The sequence below is a fragment of the Rhineura floridana genome, chromosome 9 (assembly GCF_030035675.1).
Source record: "Rhineura floridana isolate rRhiFlo1 chromosome 9, rRhiFlo1.hap2, whole genome shotgun sequence".
NCBI lineage: Eukaryota > Metazoa > Chordata > Lepidosauria > Squamata > Rhineuridae > Rhineura > Rhineura floridana.
The window spans coordinates 23,405,580-23,423,953 of record NC_084488.1 but is presented as its reverse complement, the minus strand read 5'-3'; the positions used below and the strand labels follow the sequence as shown (position 1 = coordinate 23,423,953).

The window sequence follows — 18,374 nt, the reverse complement described above, 5'->3', positions numbered from 1 at the left end:
CCCACAACAAAACATGGACCTGCAGATGTTTTCAGGCAATCTTCTAAGAGTTTCATACGGGTTTTCTGGAGCTCTGGTCTGTCCCATTTCTCTGGTTCCACTCCCCAGTATAGGTCGATAACCTGAAAATCCAACAAACAGTATTATTCTTAGTGTACCTCATTAATGTAACATTCTGATATAAAACAATGGAGAGTTAAAAAATCTGGTGTATAATTCTGAATATCTGAACAAGGCTATGCCACATCAGACCCAGTGGTGGTTCACAGGAGAGGCACTTAACCTGTGACCCTCCAGATGCTGCTGGACTCTACCTCCCATCCTCACTGACCACTGGTCATGTTGGGTGGGGCTGATGGGAAACGGAGTCTATCAACATTTGGAGGACCACAGGTTCCCCGCTTCTGATTTATAGTAACAAGCATGTGCATCATACTTGTGTCATGTCATGTGGGTACACTTGTCAGAGAACCTGAACTGGGAGCAGCTCCTTTTTGAGTCTGGTCTTTCTATGTGGCAAATTTGTTTTGCTATTGTGTAATATATGAAATAGCCCTTATAAATTCCACCTGTGACTGTGCATCTCAGTTGGGGGGTTGCCTGGTGTGCTGATGGACATGGAATCAAACCCATGTAAATTAGGCAATCCCCATCCCTTGTTATTTTAAAATGCACCTTGAAGGCTTACCTCTTTACCCTGGCATTTCTTTCACACCTGAGATATACATGTTTTAGGACTCATGCAATTCTTGTACTGTAATTTGTTTAAACTGTTTTTAATATTGTATTTTTAATTTGCTTTAAACAGCCCTGGGACTTAAATTGTAGTAGTAATAATAATAAGAATAAAAATAAGAATGCCTTTTTGTCCTTTGCTTTGTGAAGAACGTCTCTTGGAAAATGAGATATCAAGTTGTTAAATAAATAAATAAACTTGGGAAGGGTGCTTGTGAGTATTTGTTACTTCTTTACAGATACAGGTTACAACAGTATTTACTTAATGTTTTACTTGTCTGAGGTTTACTCTTTTACTCTATTGTGGTAGGGGAGCAGCAGCAGCAGGGCACAAGAGCATTGTGGGTGGAAACAGTGAGCCCTCTCCCTGAATTCTAGAGAACCAAGCTGCTCCCCTACACACAGGAGCAACTCCCAACCTCAAATCTGTCTATCTGTTTAAGGTGAACAGTTGAGAATAAACAGCCTTGCCCCTTTCTGACAGGTGGCTCAAAAGTGTTTTGTTTTTTTAAAGAATGAATAAATTAAAGACATAAAGGAAAATAAAAAGAGGCCAGGTTTGCAACCATCACTATACCTTCCAGAGAAGACAGGGCCAGATACTCCTAATGCATTTTCTTTTTTGCTGCTTTAGTTTTTGCTGTTTGGAAAGCAATTGTCCCAGTGAATATAAAATGACAGATGGCTTGCTGTTTAGACGTTCCTTTATGCCTACAGATCTAATTTGAATAATGTTAAAGTTAGTGTGTGTGTGTGTGTGTGTGTGTGTGTGTGTGTGTGTGTGTGTGTGTGTGTAAAAAGCTGCTATATTTATTTAAAGAGGCTAAGTGATACAGTGTGGTATCACTTCACTTCATATTTTAGCTCAGATGGAATGAAGGAACAGTATTGCAATGCAGTATTTAAACAAACAAAAACCAATGAAGTAATCTTGGTCAGTATATTTGGCATATATTTGCCACTGAATTGCCTATACCTGCAAATTCTTACAGCCAATTTACACATGATGGCCCCAATGTGGAGATCAGCCCTAAAGCCCTTCCCCATGATAGAGCATGTGGGATATTTGTGGGGAGTGTGGGCTAGTACTGTGAAATGGAGGGAACAAGCGGAGGTGTGGGAACATGAGAGAAGTAGACTGCATGTGGAGTGCTGAGGGAGGGGGTGTTGCAGCTGCTGTTGTCAGCTTATCGTTTGTCTGGTGCCAACAGTGTGCTATGAAATGAGTCATGACAGGATAAGAGCTGTACTCTATAAACATTTCAGTCTGCTATATGCTCCAAATGCCTGCCATGAATCTTATTCCCTGTCATTCATATGGCACTTCAACAGTACAATCCTATACATACCTACTGAGAAGTTAGGTCAATGGGACTCTTTCCAAAGTAAGTGAGTATTGGACTGAACCCTAAAAAATCTTGAAAAATTGTGAAATGAATTCACAACCATCTTGGGCTGGATTAATATGGGCTCTCGATGACATGATACCTACAATATACTCACTGTGGTCAAAAGAATATGAAGATCACATGGAATTTAAATAGGAAGCTCCTTTTTAAGAACATAAGAACATAAAAAGAGCCTGCTGGATCAGGCCAGTGGCCCATCTAGTCCAGCATCCTGTTCTCACAGTGGCCAACCAGGTGCCTGGGGGAAGCCCGCAAGCAGGACCCGAGTGCAAGAACACTCTCCCCTCCTGAGGCTTCCGGCAACTGGTTTTCAGAAGCATGCTGCCTCTGACTAGGGTGGCAGAGCACAGCCATCATGGCTAGTAGCTATTGATAGCCCTGTCCTCCATGAATTTGTCTAATCTTCTTTTAAAGCCATCCAAGCTGGTGGCCATTACTGCATCTTGTGGGAGCAAATTCCATAGTTTAACTATGCGCTGAGTAAAGAAGTACTTCCTTTTGTCTGTCCTGAATCTTCCAACATTCAGCTTCTTTGAATGTCCACAAGTTCTAGTATTATGAGAGAGGGAGAAGAACTTTTCTCTATCCACTTTCTCAATGCCATGCATAATTTTATACACTTCTGTCATGTCTCCTCTGACCCACCTTTTCTCTAAACTAAAAAGCCCCAAATGCTGTAACCTTTCCTCGTAAGGGAGTTGCTCCATCCCCTTGATCATTCTGGTTGCCCTCTTCTGAACCTTTTCCAACTCTATAATATCCTTTTTGAGATGAGGCGACCAGAACTGTACACAGTATTCCAAATGCTGCCACACCATAGATTTATACAACGGCATTATGATATCGGCTGTTTTATTTTCAATACCTTTCCTAATTATCGCTAGCATGGAATTTGCCTTTTTCATAGCTGCCGCACACTGGGTCGACATTTTCATCGTGCTGTCCACTACAACCCCGAGGTCTCTCTCCTGGCCGGTCACCGCCAGTTCAGACCCCATGAGCGTATATGTGAAATTAAGATTTTTTGCTCCAATATACATAATTTTATATTGAATTGCATTTGCCATTTTTCCGCCCATTCACTCAGTTTGGAGAGGTCTTTTTGGAGCTCTTCACAATCCTTCTTTGTTTTAACAACCCTGAACAATTTAGTGTTGTCAGCAAACTTGGCCACTTCACTGCTCACTCCTAATTCTAGGTCATTAATGAACAAGTTGAAAAGTACAGGTCCCAATACTGATCCTTGAGGGACTCCACTTTCTACAGCCCTCCATTGGGAGAACTGTCCGTTTATTCCTACTCTCTGCTTTCTGCTTCGTAACCAATTCCTTATCCACAAGAGGACCTCTCCTCTTATTCCATGACTGCTAAGCTTCCTCAGAAGTCTTTGGTGAGGTACCTTGTCAAACGCTTTTTGAAAGTCTAAGTACACTATTTAGAAGAATCTGTTGAAAAGCTTGTATGCCATAATTTACAAGAGGGATAGTCCACTAGTGCTCAGGGGCTCAGTCTTGCCCCCAGCAGTGACCTCATCAGCAATATTCTTCTGTTTTATGCACCTTAGCTTGCTCCCACACAAACTTGAAGGAAGTGGCACAAAAAGCTCTTTCCCCAGTGTGGAGAACAATAGAGGCTCTCTCATAGTTCCCCCCCCCTTATGTAGCTGCTTATTCATGTATGCAAACCAGGGCACAGAGGAACTGAACAAATTGGGAGCACAAGGAAGAGTATTGATAGAGCCTCAAGGTACAATCACATACTGGTTTAGGGGCTATAGTAGCGCTGTTCAACTTGGGATTGTAATCTAACAACATGTGGGGTTCCAAGAAGGGGGAAATTTGAGCTAGAAGTTTTGATGAAAGTCTTGCCACCAGAAACACCACTGCAACAGTATGCCAACAGTGATGTTCTGCCAGTGAAGATATGGTGGTAGAATGGTGGAGACAGGATGGTATCTTGGATGAGACAACACAGGAGGAGCACACTTATGTCATATGCCATAACCCTTTGGTCCGTGGCCATGGCCCCACCAACAACCCAATTTTACATCAGCACCAGAGCCCAGAGCGCATGGAATTTCCCTTCCACATTTCCATGACTGATCATAGGACACAATGTAATTCATCACCTAAACACAGCAGTACCACCAGCAATATATTAACCCTACACAGGAAGACCATAACTCAGAAGACAGGGCATGGGGCCATTTCTCTCACATGTTTTATTGTACACACTTTGAGCTTGCAAGTGGTAACTTATGGTGATGGAGAGAAAGGACACTTTGCATACAAAGGGGGCAATTTACATAAAACCGTGTGTCTCCAGAACATATGGATCAATTTGTTTTAATACATTTGTGCCTAGAACCCTAGTGGGTACCTTGCCTTGGGACTCCAGACACAAACAACCAACCCTGCTCCAATCCAGCAGCTGATGGTGCCACATCAGAGCATCCCACCCAGGGGAAGCATGCTGTGTAATGTATGACTGCTGCAACTGTCTCCCACATCACTCCCATTCTAGCACTGTCCTCTTCCCCTCTCCCAACAGCAGGGACCACACGCAAATAAGATCTCTGTTGGCAAAGGTCATATGTATCACTCCAGCCATTCCCATTGTTATCCAAATACTCAAGAGGACTTTTGCCTTGCAAGATCATGGCCACTGCACCCTTAATGCTTCACTACAACTCCCAAAGGAGAAGGGGGGACATACACTCATAGTAACTACAGTCTGCCCCTTCCCCCATGCAGTGGTGGGGAGAAGCTGGGGCATGAGCATTGGCTGAGCACTCAGCACCACTGCCTCTTCTCTCTCACCAATACCTATTGGGCATCCAAGTCCAGAGACTATGAACTCCAGCTGCTGGCTACTGCATGTTATTTGCTTTCTGTCTCCACAGACCACTGTTCCATCCCATACCCTATTCCATACTGACTATGAGGGAGACCCATCCCTTGATCAGTAGTAGAGACCAGGATGCTACTGGCTATTAGCCTACCTGTGTTCTTATCCTACTTGTCCCAGGAGCCTCCTGTACCCTCACAAGCTCCATGAGAGACTTATGCAACAGTGAAGGAATTGGTGACATAATTGACACTGCACGTGCTACCCTTTCCACCACCCTAACAGGTTCTAGCTTCAGCAAGTCTTGGGCCATCCCCAAAAATGAAGGGGGTGGACTGGTTACATGGGTTGCTAGTAATGGGCCAAACGAGAGCCAGGCTTTTGTTCCATTTGGTGCTTCTGATTGATGCAGTGTGCCTGTGTATAGAAGGCCCCTTCCCCTTTCCTAGCGTGGGGCTTCACCCTGGATTTGCTTTTAACAATGTTATTTGTTATCTAATTTTGAGAATTGTTATTTAATTTTGAGAACTGTATTATTTTATTTAAGTATTATGTTCTATTGATGTATTGTTATGTTCATTTTCTTTTGTAAGCCGCCTTGAGGGCCTTTTGGCCATAAGGCGGGGTATAAATTTAATAAATAAATAAATAAATTTGAACCATAGACACCCTGCTTGTAAAACACAATCTGTTCCATCAGACCAGGGGTCATCCTGTAGCCCATGTACTCCTGGCATCTATGACATGATAATTTCCTTCAAGCATGCAAAAGGTGAGTGGGGGGTACATTTATCCCCTTCTCTCTGGTGGAGATCAGTCTCCAATCTCCTGTTTCCCAGCCAGTGAACCACTGGAGGCTGCTGCTGTCGATGTGTACCTGTGGTTGCCCCTGTAGCCTGTCCTGGCTCTTCGCCTTGGTTATTTGACAAAAAAGTGTTACCAAATTCTTCTAAGCTACACAGGAAGTGGATTGGACTGTGAAAGACCAACCCAAATTGTGTTTGCATTTTAACAGATTTGTAGGACAATATATCAGACAGAAGGTCAGGTCTCCTGCTCCCCTGGTGCATTCACTATAGCTGCCCAATTTCCATGCTTTTTAAAATGTGATAGAAATATCTATTGGCTATAGGAATGTTCTTAAACTGCAAGGGTTTTTTGCCTATTTGTGAATTTACACTAGGAAGGGGACATGGAAATAAGCGCTTTGCATGTGCTTCAACTCTAGCAGGAGTGAGATAAAAGAGAGAGCCAATGTAGTTGGTTCTTTAGTCTTTCTAAAATTAAAAACATGGTCACTGTAGTCAATGACTTTTTAGTTACTAACAGGGACAATCCTATACATGTTTACTTGGAAGCAGTCCCACTGAATTCAGTGGGGCTTACATCCTAGTAAGTGTGCATGGATTGCAGCTTGAATTAATTGTAAGGATTTGCATACTATCACTAGAATGGAGATTTCACCTATATGGTGATTCAGACTGTTAACATACGAAGTACAGTACATTCACTAAATATCACGGTCTTTTTAATTGCACAGGCACTTGAACATCTCTCTCTCGTGTTTATGTTTACATCTTCACTACTACTGCTGATTTATCTGATGTTATGGCTGAATTTGGTATTCCATTGTATCTCTCATGCATCATAGGCTTCAGCCAATCTGTTCAAACTGTTAGGTTCAGAAAGGTTTGAATTAAATGACTCTTTCGATTATGTTAAGGATGAGTAATTTAAAATAAGAAATCAAAGAGCTGAAAGAAGGTAGGGACTAACTTTTTTATTTGCAGTTTAATTGTGCAGTAAGGCTTATTGAAATACAGTAATACTAGGATTTATTTAGGATTTCCTTTTTACTGAACATAGTTTGCAGTCCAATCCCAAAAAGAAAGGATCTACACAAGGCTTGTAGAAATAAAAGTTCATGCTATGGAAGCAACTGAAGGTACCTGTTTTAAAAACACAAGAATCGTCTTCCTGGATCATACTGAGGGTCCACCTAGTCTGGCTTTCCAATAATAGTCAGCCAGATACCTCTGGGACTGCCAAGCAGGGCATGGTGATGAAGATGATCCCTGTTGTTTGTCATCAGCATCTGGTACTGATACAAGTACTGAATTTAAGTCAGTAGTGTAGATATGGTCTGAAGGCACATAAAGCCAGCTCCCTGGGTCAGGTCTGGTCAGTGCTTGGATGGGAGACTGCCTGGGAACCAGATGTAAGCCGCCTTGGGTTTCTCTCATGAAAAGAAATGCAGGGTATAAATGTAATAAATAAATATTCTCCTTACTCACAAGGCCTTCCGTCTTGAAGGCAGCATTAACTGCATTTTACTGACAATATATTTGGAACTTCTGTCAGGAAAGAATGGTGGGATTTCCCCTTAATTAAACTTTGCTATCATTTCTGATCCAACAGCACAACCATGTCGAACATGAAGAAACAGGTAGTACATATAAATCCCAAAAGACTCCCAAACTACAGCAACCAACACATGTCACTGCACTATTCTTTTACATATCAATTTATGGGGTGGGGTGGGGGGACCTAATTGTAAAGTTTAAAAAATGTAAATATTTCTCCCCAAACCAACATTTACATAACCTATCTGGACTTTAAGATCATCTGGTGAGACCTTACTCACTATTCCATCTTTTCCGCAAGTTCTTCTTGCGAAAACACAGAATAGGGCCTTTTCGCTGGCTGCCCCCAGATTGTGGAACTCCCTCCCCAGTGAGGTTTGATTGGCCCCTTCGCTTTTGTCTTTTCGTGCCCAGGTGAAGACTGTTTTATTTAGACGAGCTTTTAACTGAAATTGACAAATATTTTTATTTTCTCTTGATTTTTAATCATTTTAAACGTCTTAATCTGTATGATTACTGTTTTAATTGTTTATGGTTCTTAATTGTAAGCCGCCCTGAGTTCTCCAGAAGTAGGGCGGGGTATAAATATTATATAAATAAATAAAAAATAAAATAAAAAACCATCAGTATTCACACTATGTGCAAGTGAAAGGCAATTCATTGACTTTTAAAAAGAAAGGAACTCGCAAAGGAAAATCATGTCCTACAGTGCAAGTTGGCATACCGTTATCCCAGTTCTGGCTTTCATGTCCCAAGCATGATTGGGATCATGTCCCAAGCATCATTGCAACTCAGTATTTTTGGCCACTAAACAGAAATAACTTGATGCCTGATTGGATATGCACACATACTGTTGTACAAAATAAGAACCTAGTCACATTTTGTGTTGTTCCTCATGTGTTAAAAATTAGGCAAACCTGATGTTTTTGTGTCATGGTTCTACAATATTACTGTTGTTGTTGTTGTTGTAAAAGCCAATAGAAGTTGAGAAATATCTGGTTTAAGATCACTTGTCCCTTAGATAATCTGAATTTTCTAGGTTTTCAAACTGATGACAGGACAGGATACCAAGCATATAGAGACAATAGACAGCCAATAAAATACTGCAAATTGCATGCATGCATGCTTGCAAATAATAAGGCCTATAAAGAAGAATTGTATTTATCTTAATGACATTTGTATGCAGCCCCATAAAATAAAATTATTTTGGTGACTTTCAGTAAAATGTAATAAAACAATTTAAGTACAATGTAAAACCGGAAAATCAAAAGCGGCATAGATACAGCAAAAACAAAAATTCACCACATCCCCAAAGTAAAAACAAAGATTAAAAAATATGATATAGCTTTTCAAATTATGTTATGTTATGTTATGATATGGTGTTAAACAACAGTACCACCAGACTGGAGGGCACAGTGGTAGAGCAGCCTAGACCTGAAGGATATAATTATTGCCAAACTGGGAACATCAAACACAACACAATCACATTCAATATATATCTGAGTTCAAAATTGCCTAGGAGGTCTAATGCAGCTACGTTTAATTTCAAAATAGTGATTTCTGAGTAAAAGGGGATATTTAAATGCAAGCTGAAGGGAAGAGTTGGAAGGGTCAAATTTCTTCATGAAGCTGGAGGTTATTTAAAAACAGCAGAGTCTTTGATAAAACATACACTACAGACTAGAAAAGAAATGAACAAATCCAAGAGGATGACAGCATGGTTAAACAGCAGGATCAAGGAAGCCATAAAAAAAGAAGGCATTCTTGAAAAGGCAGATGTCTTGCACAAAAATAAGTTGATGACCATGGTAAAAAGGAATCCAAGAAACAATTTGCTAAAGGGATATTCAACTATGTCCTACTGGGAGTAGACCCACTGAAATTAATGAACTTAAGTTAGTTAAGTTAATGAATAGGACTAGCATTAAATGCCACCCATTAGGGCAGATGTGGGGAACCTTTGGCCATCCAGATGAGGCTGAACTACAGCTCCCATCAGCCCTAGCAAGTAAAGGCAATGGCAATGATGGGAGCTGTAATTCTGCAACATCTGGAGGGCCAAAGGTTCTTCACATCTGCATTAGCAGCAGGAAAACCAACCAGGGAGGTGATATGATCCCTAGATGGCTAAGGTATGAAAGATCTGAAAAGATGAGGAAATTGCAAAGATGCTAAATATATTTGTATCAGTGTCCATTGTGGAAGATGGATACTGACATAAAGATGGCAAAGGATGAAACTGTATAGCCAATTTACACATTACAAAAAGAACACATATGTGAATTATGTGAATATATATATATATATATATATATATATATATTATACAGCCACGAGAGTGGCTGTCTACTATAGGCAGCATGGATTTTTCACATTCCACAATGTTAAACTGAAAATACACCCATGACTTTCTGATGCTTCCCATAAGCTCATTTCAAAACAAAACCGTACAAAACTTATAGTCCTGAACTCAGAAACGCTTGCTTAACAACCCTCTCAATTTTCATGGCGATACACAAAACAGTAAGAGAGAATTGAGAGTTCAAAGTCTAAAAAGAGAGAAAAAAACCCCTAGAGGCCTTTTGGGTTCTCATCTGTTGAAATTCATTAAAAATCAGCCATGTTCACATAGTACCTGGAATCCTATTACTGACCTTGCCCCATACCTTCATGTTCTGCAGTTTAAAAGTTAAAAAAATGCCTGGCTGATTTTTAATTAATTTAAGAAATTTTGCCTTGAACTCAATGATAGTGTCAGACATGCCCAATAAGAACCAATGGTCAGTGTTCTAAAAGCCAGACTCACAGCTGTTTGGCTTGACTAATCAGGGGACCGCATCCACACCAGAGTTTGATTTCACTTGAGGCAGTCATGGTTTCCGCCAAAGAATCCTGGGAAGTGTAGTTTGTGGAGGGTGCTGAGAGGAGACTCCTATTCCACTGAGAGAGCTCCAGTGGCCAGACCGGTTGAATAGTCAGCCACTCTGATTGAAGGTCTGTGAGGGGAACAAGGCATCTCCTAGCAACTCTCAGAACCCTTCACTAACTGCACTTCCCAGGATTCTTTGAGAGAAGCCATGACTGTCCAAAGTGAAATAAAGGCCTGGTGTGGATGTGGCCAGGGACAGCTTTGGTTTAAATTTGGATGGGAGGCTACATGTGGCTGCTGTAGAATAAAAAGTTGGGGGAAATGCTGAAAAGCAATGATACTATTTACAATGTTTTCCTTTTGGAAAGGAAAGGGGCTTCTCCTCTGCCCAGTACCCACCCACCCAATCTCATCCCCTACCCTCCTCCTACCCTCCCCACCCCTCCCCCAGGTCAGTGTTGGACTATGACCTGGGAGATCAGGGTTTGAATCCCCACACAGCCATGAAGCTCAGTGGGTGACCTTGGGCCAGTCACTGCCTCTCAGCATCAGAGGAAGGCAATGGTAAAACCACCTCTGCATACCGTTTATCATGAAAACCCTATTCATAGGGTCTCCATAAGTCGGGATCAACTTGAAGGCAGTCCATTTTCATTTTCAAAGATGATAAACCCCATTGAACTCAAAAAGTATGCAAATGATCAAACCCACCCTACCTTCTCCTTCCTCCTATTCCCTCCCTCTTGCCTCTCCCTCCCCATCCCCTTCCAATCCCCTCCTTCCCCTCCCCTTCCTCCTCCACATGGTCAGTTTTAACTATCTTAAGCATGATTGCATGGGAGTAAATACCATTGAACTATATAAGCATGCAAATGATCAAACCTGCCTTCCCCTCCCCCTTCCTTTGCCCCCCTCCAACCTGATACTTCCCCCTCCCCCTCCCTCTCCCCCATGGTCAGTTTTACCTATCCTAACCATGATTGCATAGGAGTAAATCCCATTGAACTCTATAAGCATGCAAATGATCAGACCTGTCTTTCCCCTCTTTCCCCTCTCCTCTCCCTTCCTCCTCCCCTCCCCTCTTCCTTCTTTCTCCTCCCCTGCCCACTCCAGCCCTCCCTCCCTCCCCCCGGTCAGTTTTACCTATCCTAAGCATGATTGCACGAGAGTAAATCTCACTGAACTCAATAAACATGCAAATGATCAAATCTGCTCTTCTCCTCCCCTCCCCCTCCTGTCTGCTCCCCTCCCCCTCCTGCCCTCTGCCCTTCCTCCCCTTCCTCCTCCTCCCCTCCCCATGCCCTGTGGTCAGTTTCACCTATCCTAAGCATAATTGCAGGGGAGTAAATCCCACTGAACTCAATAAGCATTCAAATGATCAGTTGATTCCCAACAAACTTGCACATGATCCCATTTCTTGCCTCCCAGATTAAAAAGCAGAGAAATTCACTAATAGACAAAAAAACTTGCGGTTTAAGAATTTACCTATAACCCACAGATATTTCTATCAAACTTTGAAAAGCAGGGAAATTGGGCAGCTATAGTGAATGCACCAGGGGAGCAGGAGACCTGAACTCCTCTCTGAGATATTGTTGTGCTGCCCTGCAAATTGGTCAAAATGCAAACACCATTTGGGTTGGTCTTTCATGGTCCAATCCACTTGCTGTGTAGCTTGGAAGAATTTGGTAACATGTGCCTCTGAGCATATGGTGAGTGATAGACAATCATATCAGTGAAATGAATATTGGTTGAAGAAAGTAATCGCTATTGTGACACCACAGGGACATATATTGCACAATACATTTTCACAGGCCAGACCTCACTTTGTCAAATGCAGATTCCTTTTTAGGGGTTTGCTGTTACGTGCCTTCAAGTGGATCACAACTTATGGCGACCCTATGAATCAGTGACCTCCAAGAGCATCTGTTGTAAACCACCCTGTTCAGATCTTGTAAGTTCAGATCTGTAGCTTCCTTTATGGAATCAATCCATCTCTTGTTTGGCCTTACTCTTTTTCTACTCCCTTCTGTTTTCCTCAGCATTATTGTCTTTTCTAGTGAATCAGGTCTTCTCATGATGTGTCCAAAGTATGATAACCTCAGTTTCATCATTTTAGCTTCTAGTGACATTTCTGGTTTAATTTGTTCTAACACCCAATTGTTTGTCTTTTTCGCAGTCCATGGTATGCGCATAGCTCTCCTCCAACACCGCGTTTCAAATGAGTTGATTTTTCTCTTATCAGCCTTTTCCCACTGTCCAAATTTCACATCCATACATAGAGATCGGGAATACCATGGTCTGAATGATCCTGACTTTGGTGTTCAGGGATACATCATTGCATTTGTGGACCTTTTCTAGTTCTCTCACAGCTGCCCTCCCCAGTCCTAGCCTTCTTCTGATTTATTGACTATCGTCTCCATTTTGGTTAGTGACTGTGCCGAGATATTGATAATCCTTGATGTTCAATGTCCTCATTGTCAGCTTTAAAGTTACATAAATCTTCTGTTGTCATTACTTTAGCCTTTTTGACGTTCAGCTGTAGTCCTGCTTTTGTGCTTTCTTCTTTAACTTTCATCAGCATTCGTTTCAAATCATTACTGGTTTCTGCTAGTAGTATGGTATCGTCTGCATATCTTAAATTATTGATGTTTCTCCCTCCAATTTTCACACCTCCTTCATCTTGGTCCAATCCCACTTTCCGTATGATATGTTCTCCGTACAGATTAAAGAAATAGGGTGATAAAATACACCCCTGTTCACATCTTTCTCACACCACACTTTCTGATGGGGAACCAATCAGTTCCTCCATATTCTGTCCTTTTACAGTAGCCTCTTGTCCAGAGTATAGGTTGCACATCAGGACAATCAGATGCTGTGGCACCCCCATTTCTTTTAAAGCATTCCATAGTTTTTCATGATCTACACAGTCAAAGGCTTTGCTGTAATCTATAAAGCACAGGGTGATTTTCTTCTGAAATTCCTTGCTCCTAATATTTAGGCAATGGGACAGATTCCTCCTTCTTCAAGCAAAAACTCTGCTGCAAGTGTCAGTTATTTTGGTTTGAGCAGCATGCACCAGCACACTATTCATTTGTAATAAGCCATAGTTTGTTTTAGACCGTGGCTTGCTATTACATGTGGCTGCAGAAGACAATGTCCCCAAGCCATTGACTAGAAGAGCAATAGCTTGTTTTACCTTGCTTCTCAGAGTAAGTTGTGTTATGTGTTTAACTGCCAGTTAGTAAGTCACCTCTTTATTCTGACATTCTCATACTGATCTCTCTCCTTTGCATTTCCTCTCCGTTTTCCTTCCCTTGCATGTGTAGTTTCTGCTGACAAGCATGAGGCCCTGTCAGCATATAAAACCTCTTCTCAGAGATCTGCACTGGTTCCTGATTTGTTACAAGGCCAAGTTCAAGGTGTTACTATTGGTATATAAGGCCCTTAACTTTGGGCTTAGGACCAGTTTACTTGTGGAACTGCCTTACCCCATATGTGTCTAGTTGAGCATTTTGATCTGTGTACCTTGCACTGTTACAGGTGCCAAATAATACTCATTCCACACCAGAATTTTTTTTTTTTTTTAGTGTGGCAATACCTACACTTTGGAACTCCGTACCTATTGACATCAGGCAGGCATCTTTACTGTACTGTTTTCTGTGTTTTCTTAAAATGTTTTTGTTTAGGCAAGCCTATTCAGACTACGCAAACACAGATGCTGATGTGTTTTAATCTCTTTTTAATCTATTGTTGTTTTAATTGTTTTTAAAATGTTTTAATTACTTGTTTTTAAATGTTTTTATTGATAATTTTAATGTTTTTGCAAACTGTTTAGAGGTTTCCCACAATCAAGCAGTATATAAATTATGTTAAATAAAATAGTCACTTTCTTAGATTGTAAACTTGAAGTCCTGTAAACAAGTTCTGTGTTGTTATTTTATTTTATTTATAATGCCTTAGATAAGATACTGTAGGCATTCCAGAAACAGCAACAACATACTGACATGGAAATCAAATGCAAACAATCTGCAAAACCAGGATGCTATTACACTTCTCCTTAAAATTCTGCATTTCTTTTGCAATTTGTTCTAAAGCACCTGAAATGATGCATGCAGTCACAAGAAAGAAAGGTTTGACTGGTCATATTCATGACCCAATTTCTAGATAGTTTCAGAAAATGGAAACAAAATGACTAGTGGTTGCATGTATATCATCAACTGCCCTGAGGAGGCCTTCCTAAATATTTAGACTCAAGTCAACACTTAGTCTTTTGTTAGAATAACAATGACAACTCTCCTTTTTATTTTTGGACTGAGGGAAATATTCTCAGACTGCATCTAGGCAAGAGTTTCCCATGTATTTTTAATTGGGCAAAGACCACATCTCCATACTAAATGTTTGTCAAATTGAAACCATCATTCTTTTTAGAGGCCTGTAATGTCCTGGTGGCCCCTCCTCTAAAACAAAAGAGCCTCAGAGGGGATTATTTGAATTGGAGAAGTGGAAGGAGGGAAGTGCTTAATATTTCCAGTGCCAGTTGCTTTCACCCTGAGAATCCACCCTGCTTGCTACTTTTAACAGTAACAAAGACAGGATTGCTGGGTTACATGTGGCTGGAGTATTTTAATAAAAGGTCTGTAAATGCACCAACACTATTTTGCTTATGACAACTTGCTCATGTTGCAACACACCTGCTGTTTCTAGTAACAGAAGAACAACACAGCACCATAATGGCTGCATGTTCATATTCTCTGTTTTTCTGGCCTTGAAGCTTTTCACACATTACACGGTGGCAAACTCAGGTTTACCACTGATAATACGCTTGACAGACAGCCATAGCTATACCTGTATGGGACTGGATCACACCTTTATTTTTTAATTAAAATTCTGCGTAGAATGATTTCTCAAAGTTCATAGCACAACCACTGTCTAGAAGATTTTGTTTGAAGGACTTATGAGCATCGCAACTTAAATATTTAATGAGGAAAACATTACCTGAAATTCCAGCCCATAGTTTTCCCTGCAGAATTCCCGGAGCTTAGGATACACATGTTCTCGTAATGCAATTCTTTCTGCTACTGTATCTATAGACAACAAAGGGAAAAAAAGGTTGTTAACAATAGTTGTGACAACTGCATATTTAAATAGCACTGTAGTTTTATGCAGGAAAAAAACATTTTTCTTAAAAGTTGTGAGCACAAACTTAATGCAGCAATCTGAATTCTATGCTTTAGGGAATATCTCATTGAGTTTAAATGCTTGTTGTGACATTTACCAATATTTAGTTGAATGCTCACTCCAATAATTCATCCTCGTGCTGTTGTGTATAAATCTCCTTCATTTTTTTACAGCTAGCAATATTTCTAGAAAGAGAAGACACTCCAAAGGCTAGCTGCAGTTGAGCAGTTACAATTAATAAACATTTTAAATGGTTTTCTATTATGATGTATCATGGGGGCAATTCAACATTAAATTTTTTATAAGTGTACTCCTGAAAGTGTAAAGTATGAACAACTGGGGACAACCTGTGTTTGCAAGCAGATATATGCTGATATCTATTAATGCACTACAATTGGCTGTGGCCTTGATGAGAGTATTTTAGCATTAAACTTGGGTTTGCCATGATTAAAGGTAAAGGTGTCCCCACACTTTTAGTGCAAGTCGTTTCCGACTCTTAGGGTGACATCTTGCAACGTTTACTAGGCAAACCGTATATATGGGGTGGGATTGCCAGTTCCTTCCCCGGCCTTTCTTTACCCCCCAGCATATGTCGGGTACTCATTTTACCGACCATGGATGGATGGAAGGCTGAGTGGACCTTGACCCCTTTTACCGGAGATTCGACTTCCTCCTTCCGTTGGAATCGAACTCCGGCTGTGAGCAGAGCTTCGGCTGCGTTAGCGCCGCTTACCACTCTGCGCCACTAATGTGCCCCAAACCCCACTGCTCTAGATCACTGTCACATGATAAAAGTAGGTCAATTCTTTCTTGGTAACTACTTCAAAATGTTGTTAGAATGGGTGATTTTTGCATTTACCTGATTCATCTAAGTAAAAAGTGGAGGATATCTAGGTTGACAAAATGCAGTTGTCCACCTCAACAAATACCTTTTATTTGACTCTTGGATCACTCACAATGAGAGATTTAAGGCAGAAAACTAGGTATGCAGTTCACCTCAGTCTTGTATCAGGATGCAACATCACAAATAAATAATGTTAAAATCTTTTACAGAGACCAATAATCCATAATCAGTTAAAGCAGAAGCAATCAAATATCTTGAGGAAATGTTGAAGTGGAAGAGCGTGAACAAGCTTGAGCAATTCCTCTGGACAGAGAGGGAGGGAGTAGATCCTCCCTTTCTTCTTTTGACCTCACCAGGAGCCAAGCTAAGTCTGTACTCTTGTAATGGATTAAGGCAATGGTGGGGAACCGAATAAGGCCAGTGGGCCAGATCCTAACCTCTTACACCCTCATTTTGACAGGTAGGTGTGTCTGCCCATCTGTCAATCACCTGACACAAAAATGACATCAGGTGACCCAAAATAAAGATTCCTTTGTAGGCATGGCTCCAGTTGCACCTGCAGAGGAAGATCTAGTGTGTTGCCAACTTCAGTTCAAGCTGCCAATGCAAAGGGATATTTGTGTTTACAGCAAGCCCACTTTGAGCTGGGATTGGCTATGCTACAGATCAGCAGGTTGCCACTTATAGCAAAATCTGCTTTGAGCAGGGATCCTTCACACTGCTAATTTGAATTTGTGCTTATAGCAAGCCTTTGTAACTTTGCAAGTGCAGATCCTATTGAGGCTCACTGTAAGCCCATTTTGGGCAGGGATCAGCTACGATTGAGAACTCTGTAGTGCACCTGACTGGTGCTGACTACAACGCTTGCCTGCAGCCACAACTCTTCCTGCCCCATGATAGGCCATATTGAGACCTATGCCAGGGCAAACATGGCCCACAGGCTAAAGGTTCCCCTTTCCTGATTAAATGGTTGGTAGTTCACAAGTTCAGAAATGCACCAGTACCCCTTGGTTTAGGGACAAGAGAGGGTCTTCCACTATCAGACCTCACTCCTCTTTCCTCATAGGTGATCTCGTTAGAGGATGTCCTGTTCAGAGCGGGATTCACGAGGCTGAGATGAGGGTGCAATCATTTCTTGTTTTATTAAAGTAATCGATACATCAAAGGCAGCGCGCCTCATAGGAAACCCTATGCTAACTCACTACAATTCCCTAACTACACTCTAGACATGCTCTGCAATGTGTGGAAGGAGTTGATTCAGTGCCCAATTCTGAACGCGGCAGACTTAAATAGGGAAGGTCTTCAAGCGTAACCTCTCACTTCTGCGAACACACGCCCTCTGCCCCGTCTGCTTCTCTAGACGTCGTGTGCGCGGTGAAGGGGGATGAACATCCAAAACCTCATCGGACAGAACAGGTTCCTTATCAGCAGGTTGGGGAGCAGCGGGCGGGAAAGCGTCGGGCGTCTCTAGGACCCTGCTTGTTGAAGGAGGAGTTACTGCTTTCTCAGGAGCATCCCTTAATGGTCCCGGGGGTGTGCTTGGAGGCTGAGGCCTGTCTCCTCGGAGGGCAGGGCTATCCGTGGGAACTGACAGGGCAGCAAGCTCGCTCTCCTCCTCAAGGTCGGGACTAGCCTCAACAACAACTGGAACGTCCATGCTTTCTAATTGCTGTGGCACCTGAAATTCATGCCTTCCCCCTCCCCGCTCCTCATGAGAGGGCCCGGGCTCAACAGAGGAAGGCAAAAGAGGAAGGCCAGCAGCTATGCTCAGAGCCATGCAAGCCATAAGTAATGCAGGAGGAGGAGCAGATCTCCCAGTCTCTCCTCAGGCATCCATCCTACCTCTTCCCAAATCCCGTGCCGTTATAAACACTCAAGGATAGATGACAATTCAAAGAAAAAACCAATTTGTTAACTTTTATGTTCTTAGTTTATCTGGTGTGTATGTGTTTCTTCAGTAAACCACTTAAAAAGACTGAAGAACTTTTCCTGCTTAAAGAACATGTGAGCCAAGAATTCTTACAGAACGTGTGTTAAGAATTCCTACACATCCATTCTTCTCTGGTCCTCTCAATGTCTGATAGTTTTGTACTTGGAAAGACAATGCTGCATAATTAAGATAGAATGAA

General features: G+C 41.7%; 1 protein-coding gene across 2 annotated transcripts in view; it reads right to left on the bottom strand.

Moving 5' to 3' along the window:
* The window catches only part of NWD2 (NACHT and WD repeat domain containing 2), a 100,535-nt gene that overhangs the window by 39,553 nt on the left and 42,608 nt on the right, over nucleotides 1-18,374 (bottom strand). The window contains exons 2-3 of one of the 2 annotated variants that reach the window (XM_061584001.1): nucleotides 15,219-15,307; nucleotides 6-122 (exon numbers count right to left, since the gene is read on the bottom strand). In XM_061584001.1, the coding sequence (XP_061439985.1) occupies nucleotides 6-122; nucleotides 15,219-15,307 (206 nt within the window). Of the gene's footprint in view, nucleotides 1-5; nucleotides 123-436; nucleotides 498-15,218; nucleotides 15,308-18,374 lie in introns of those variants that run through there. The other variant, XM_061584002.1, reaches the window with a different exon arrangement.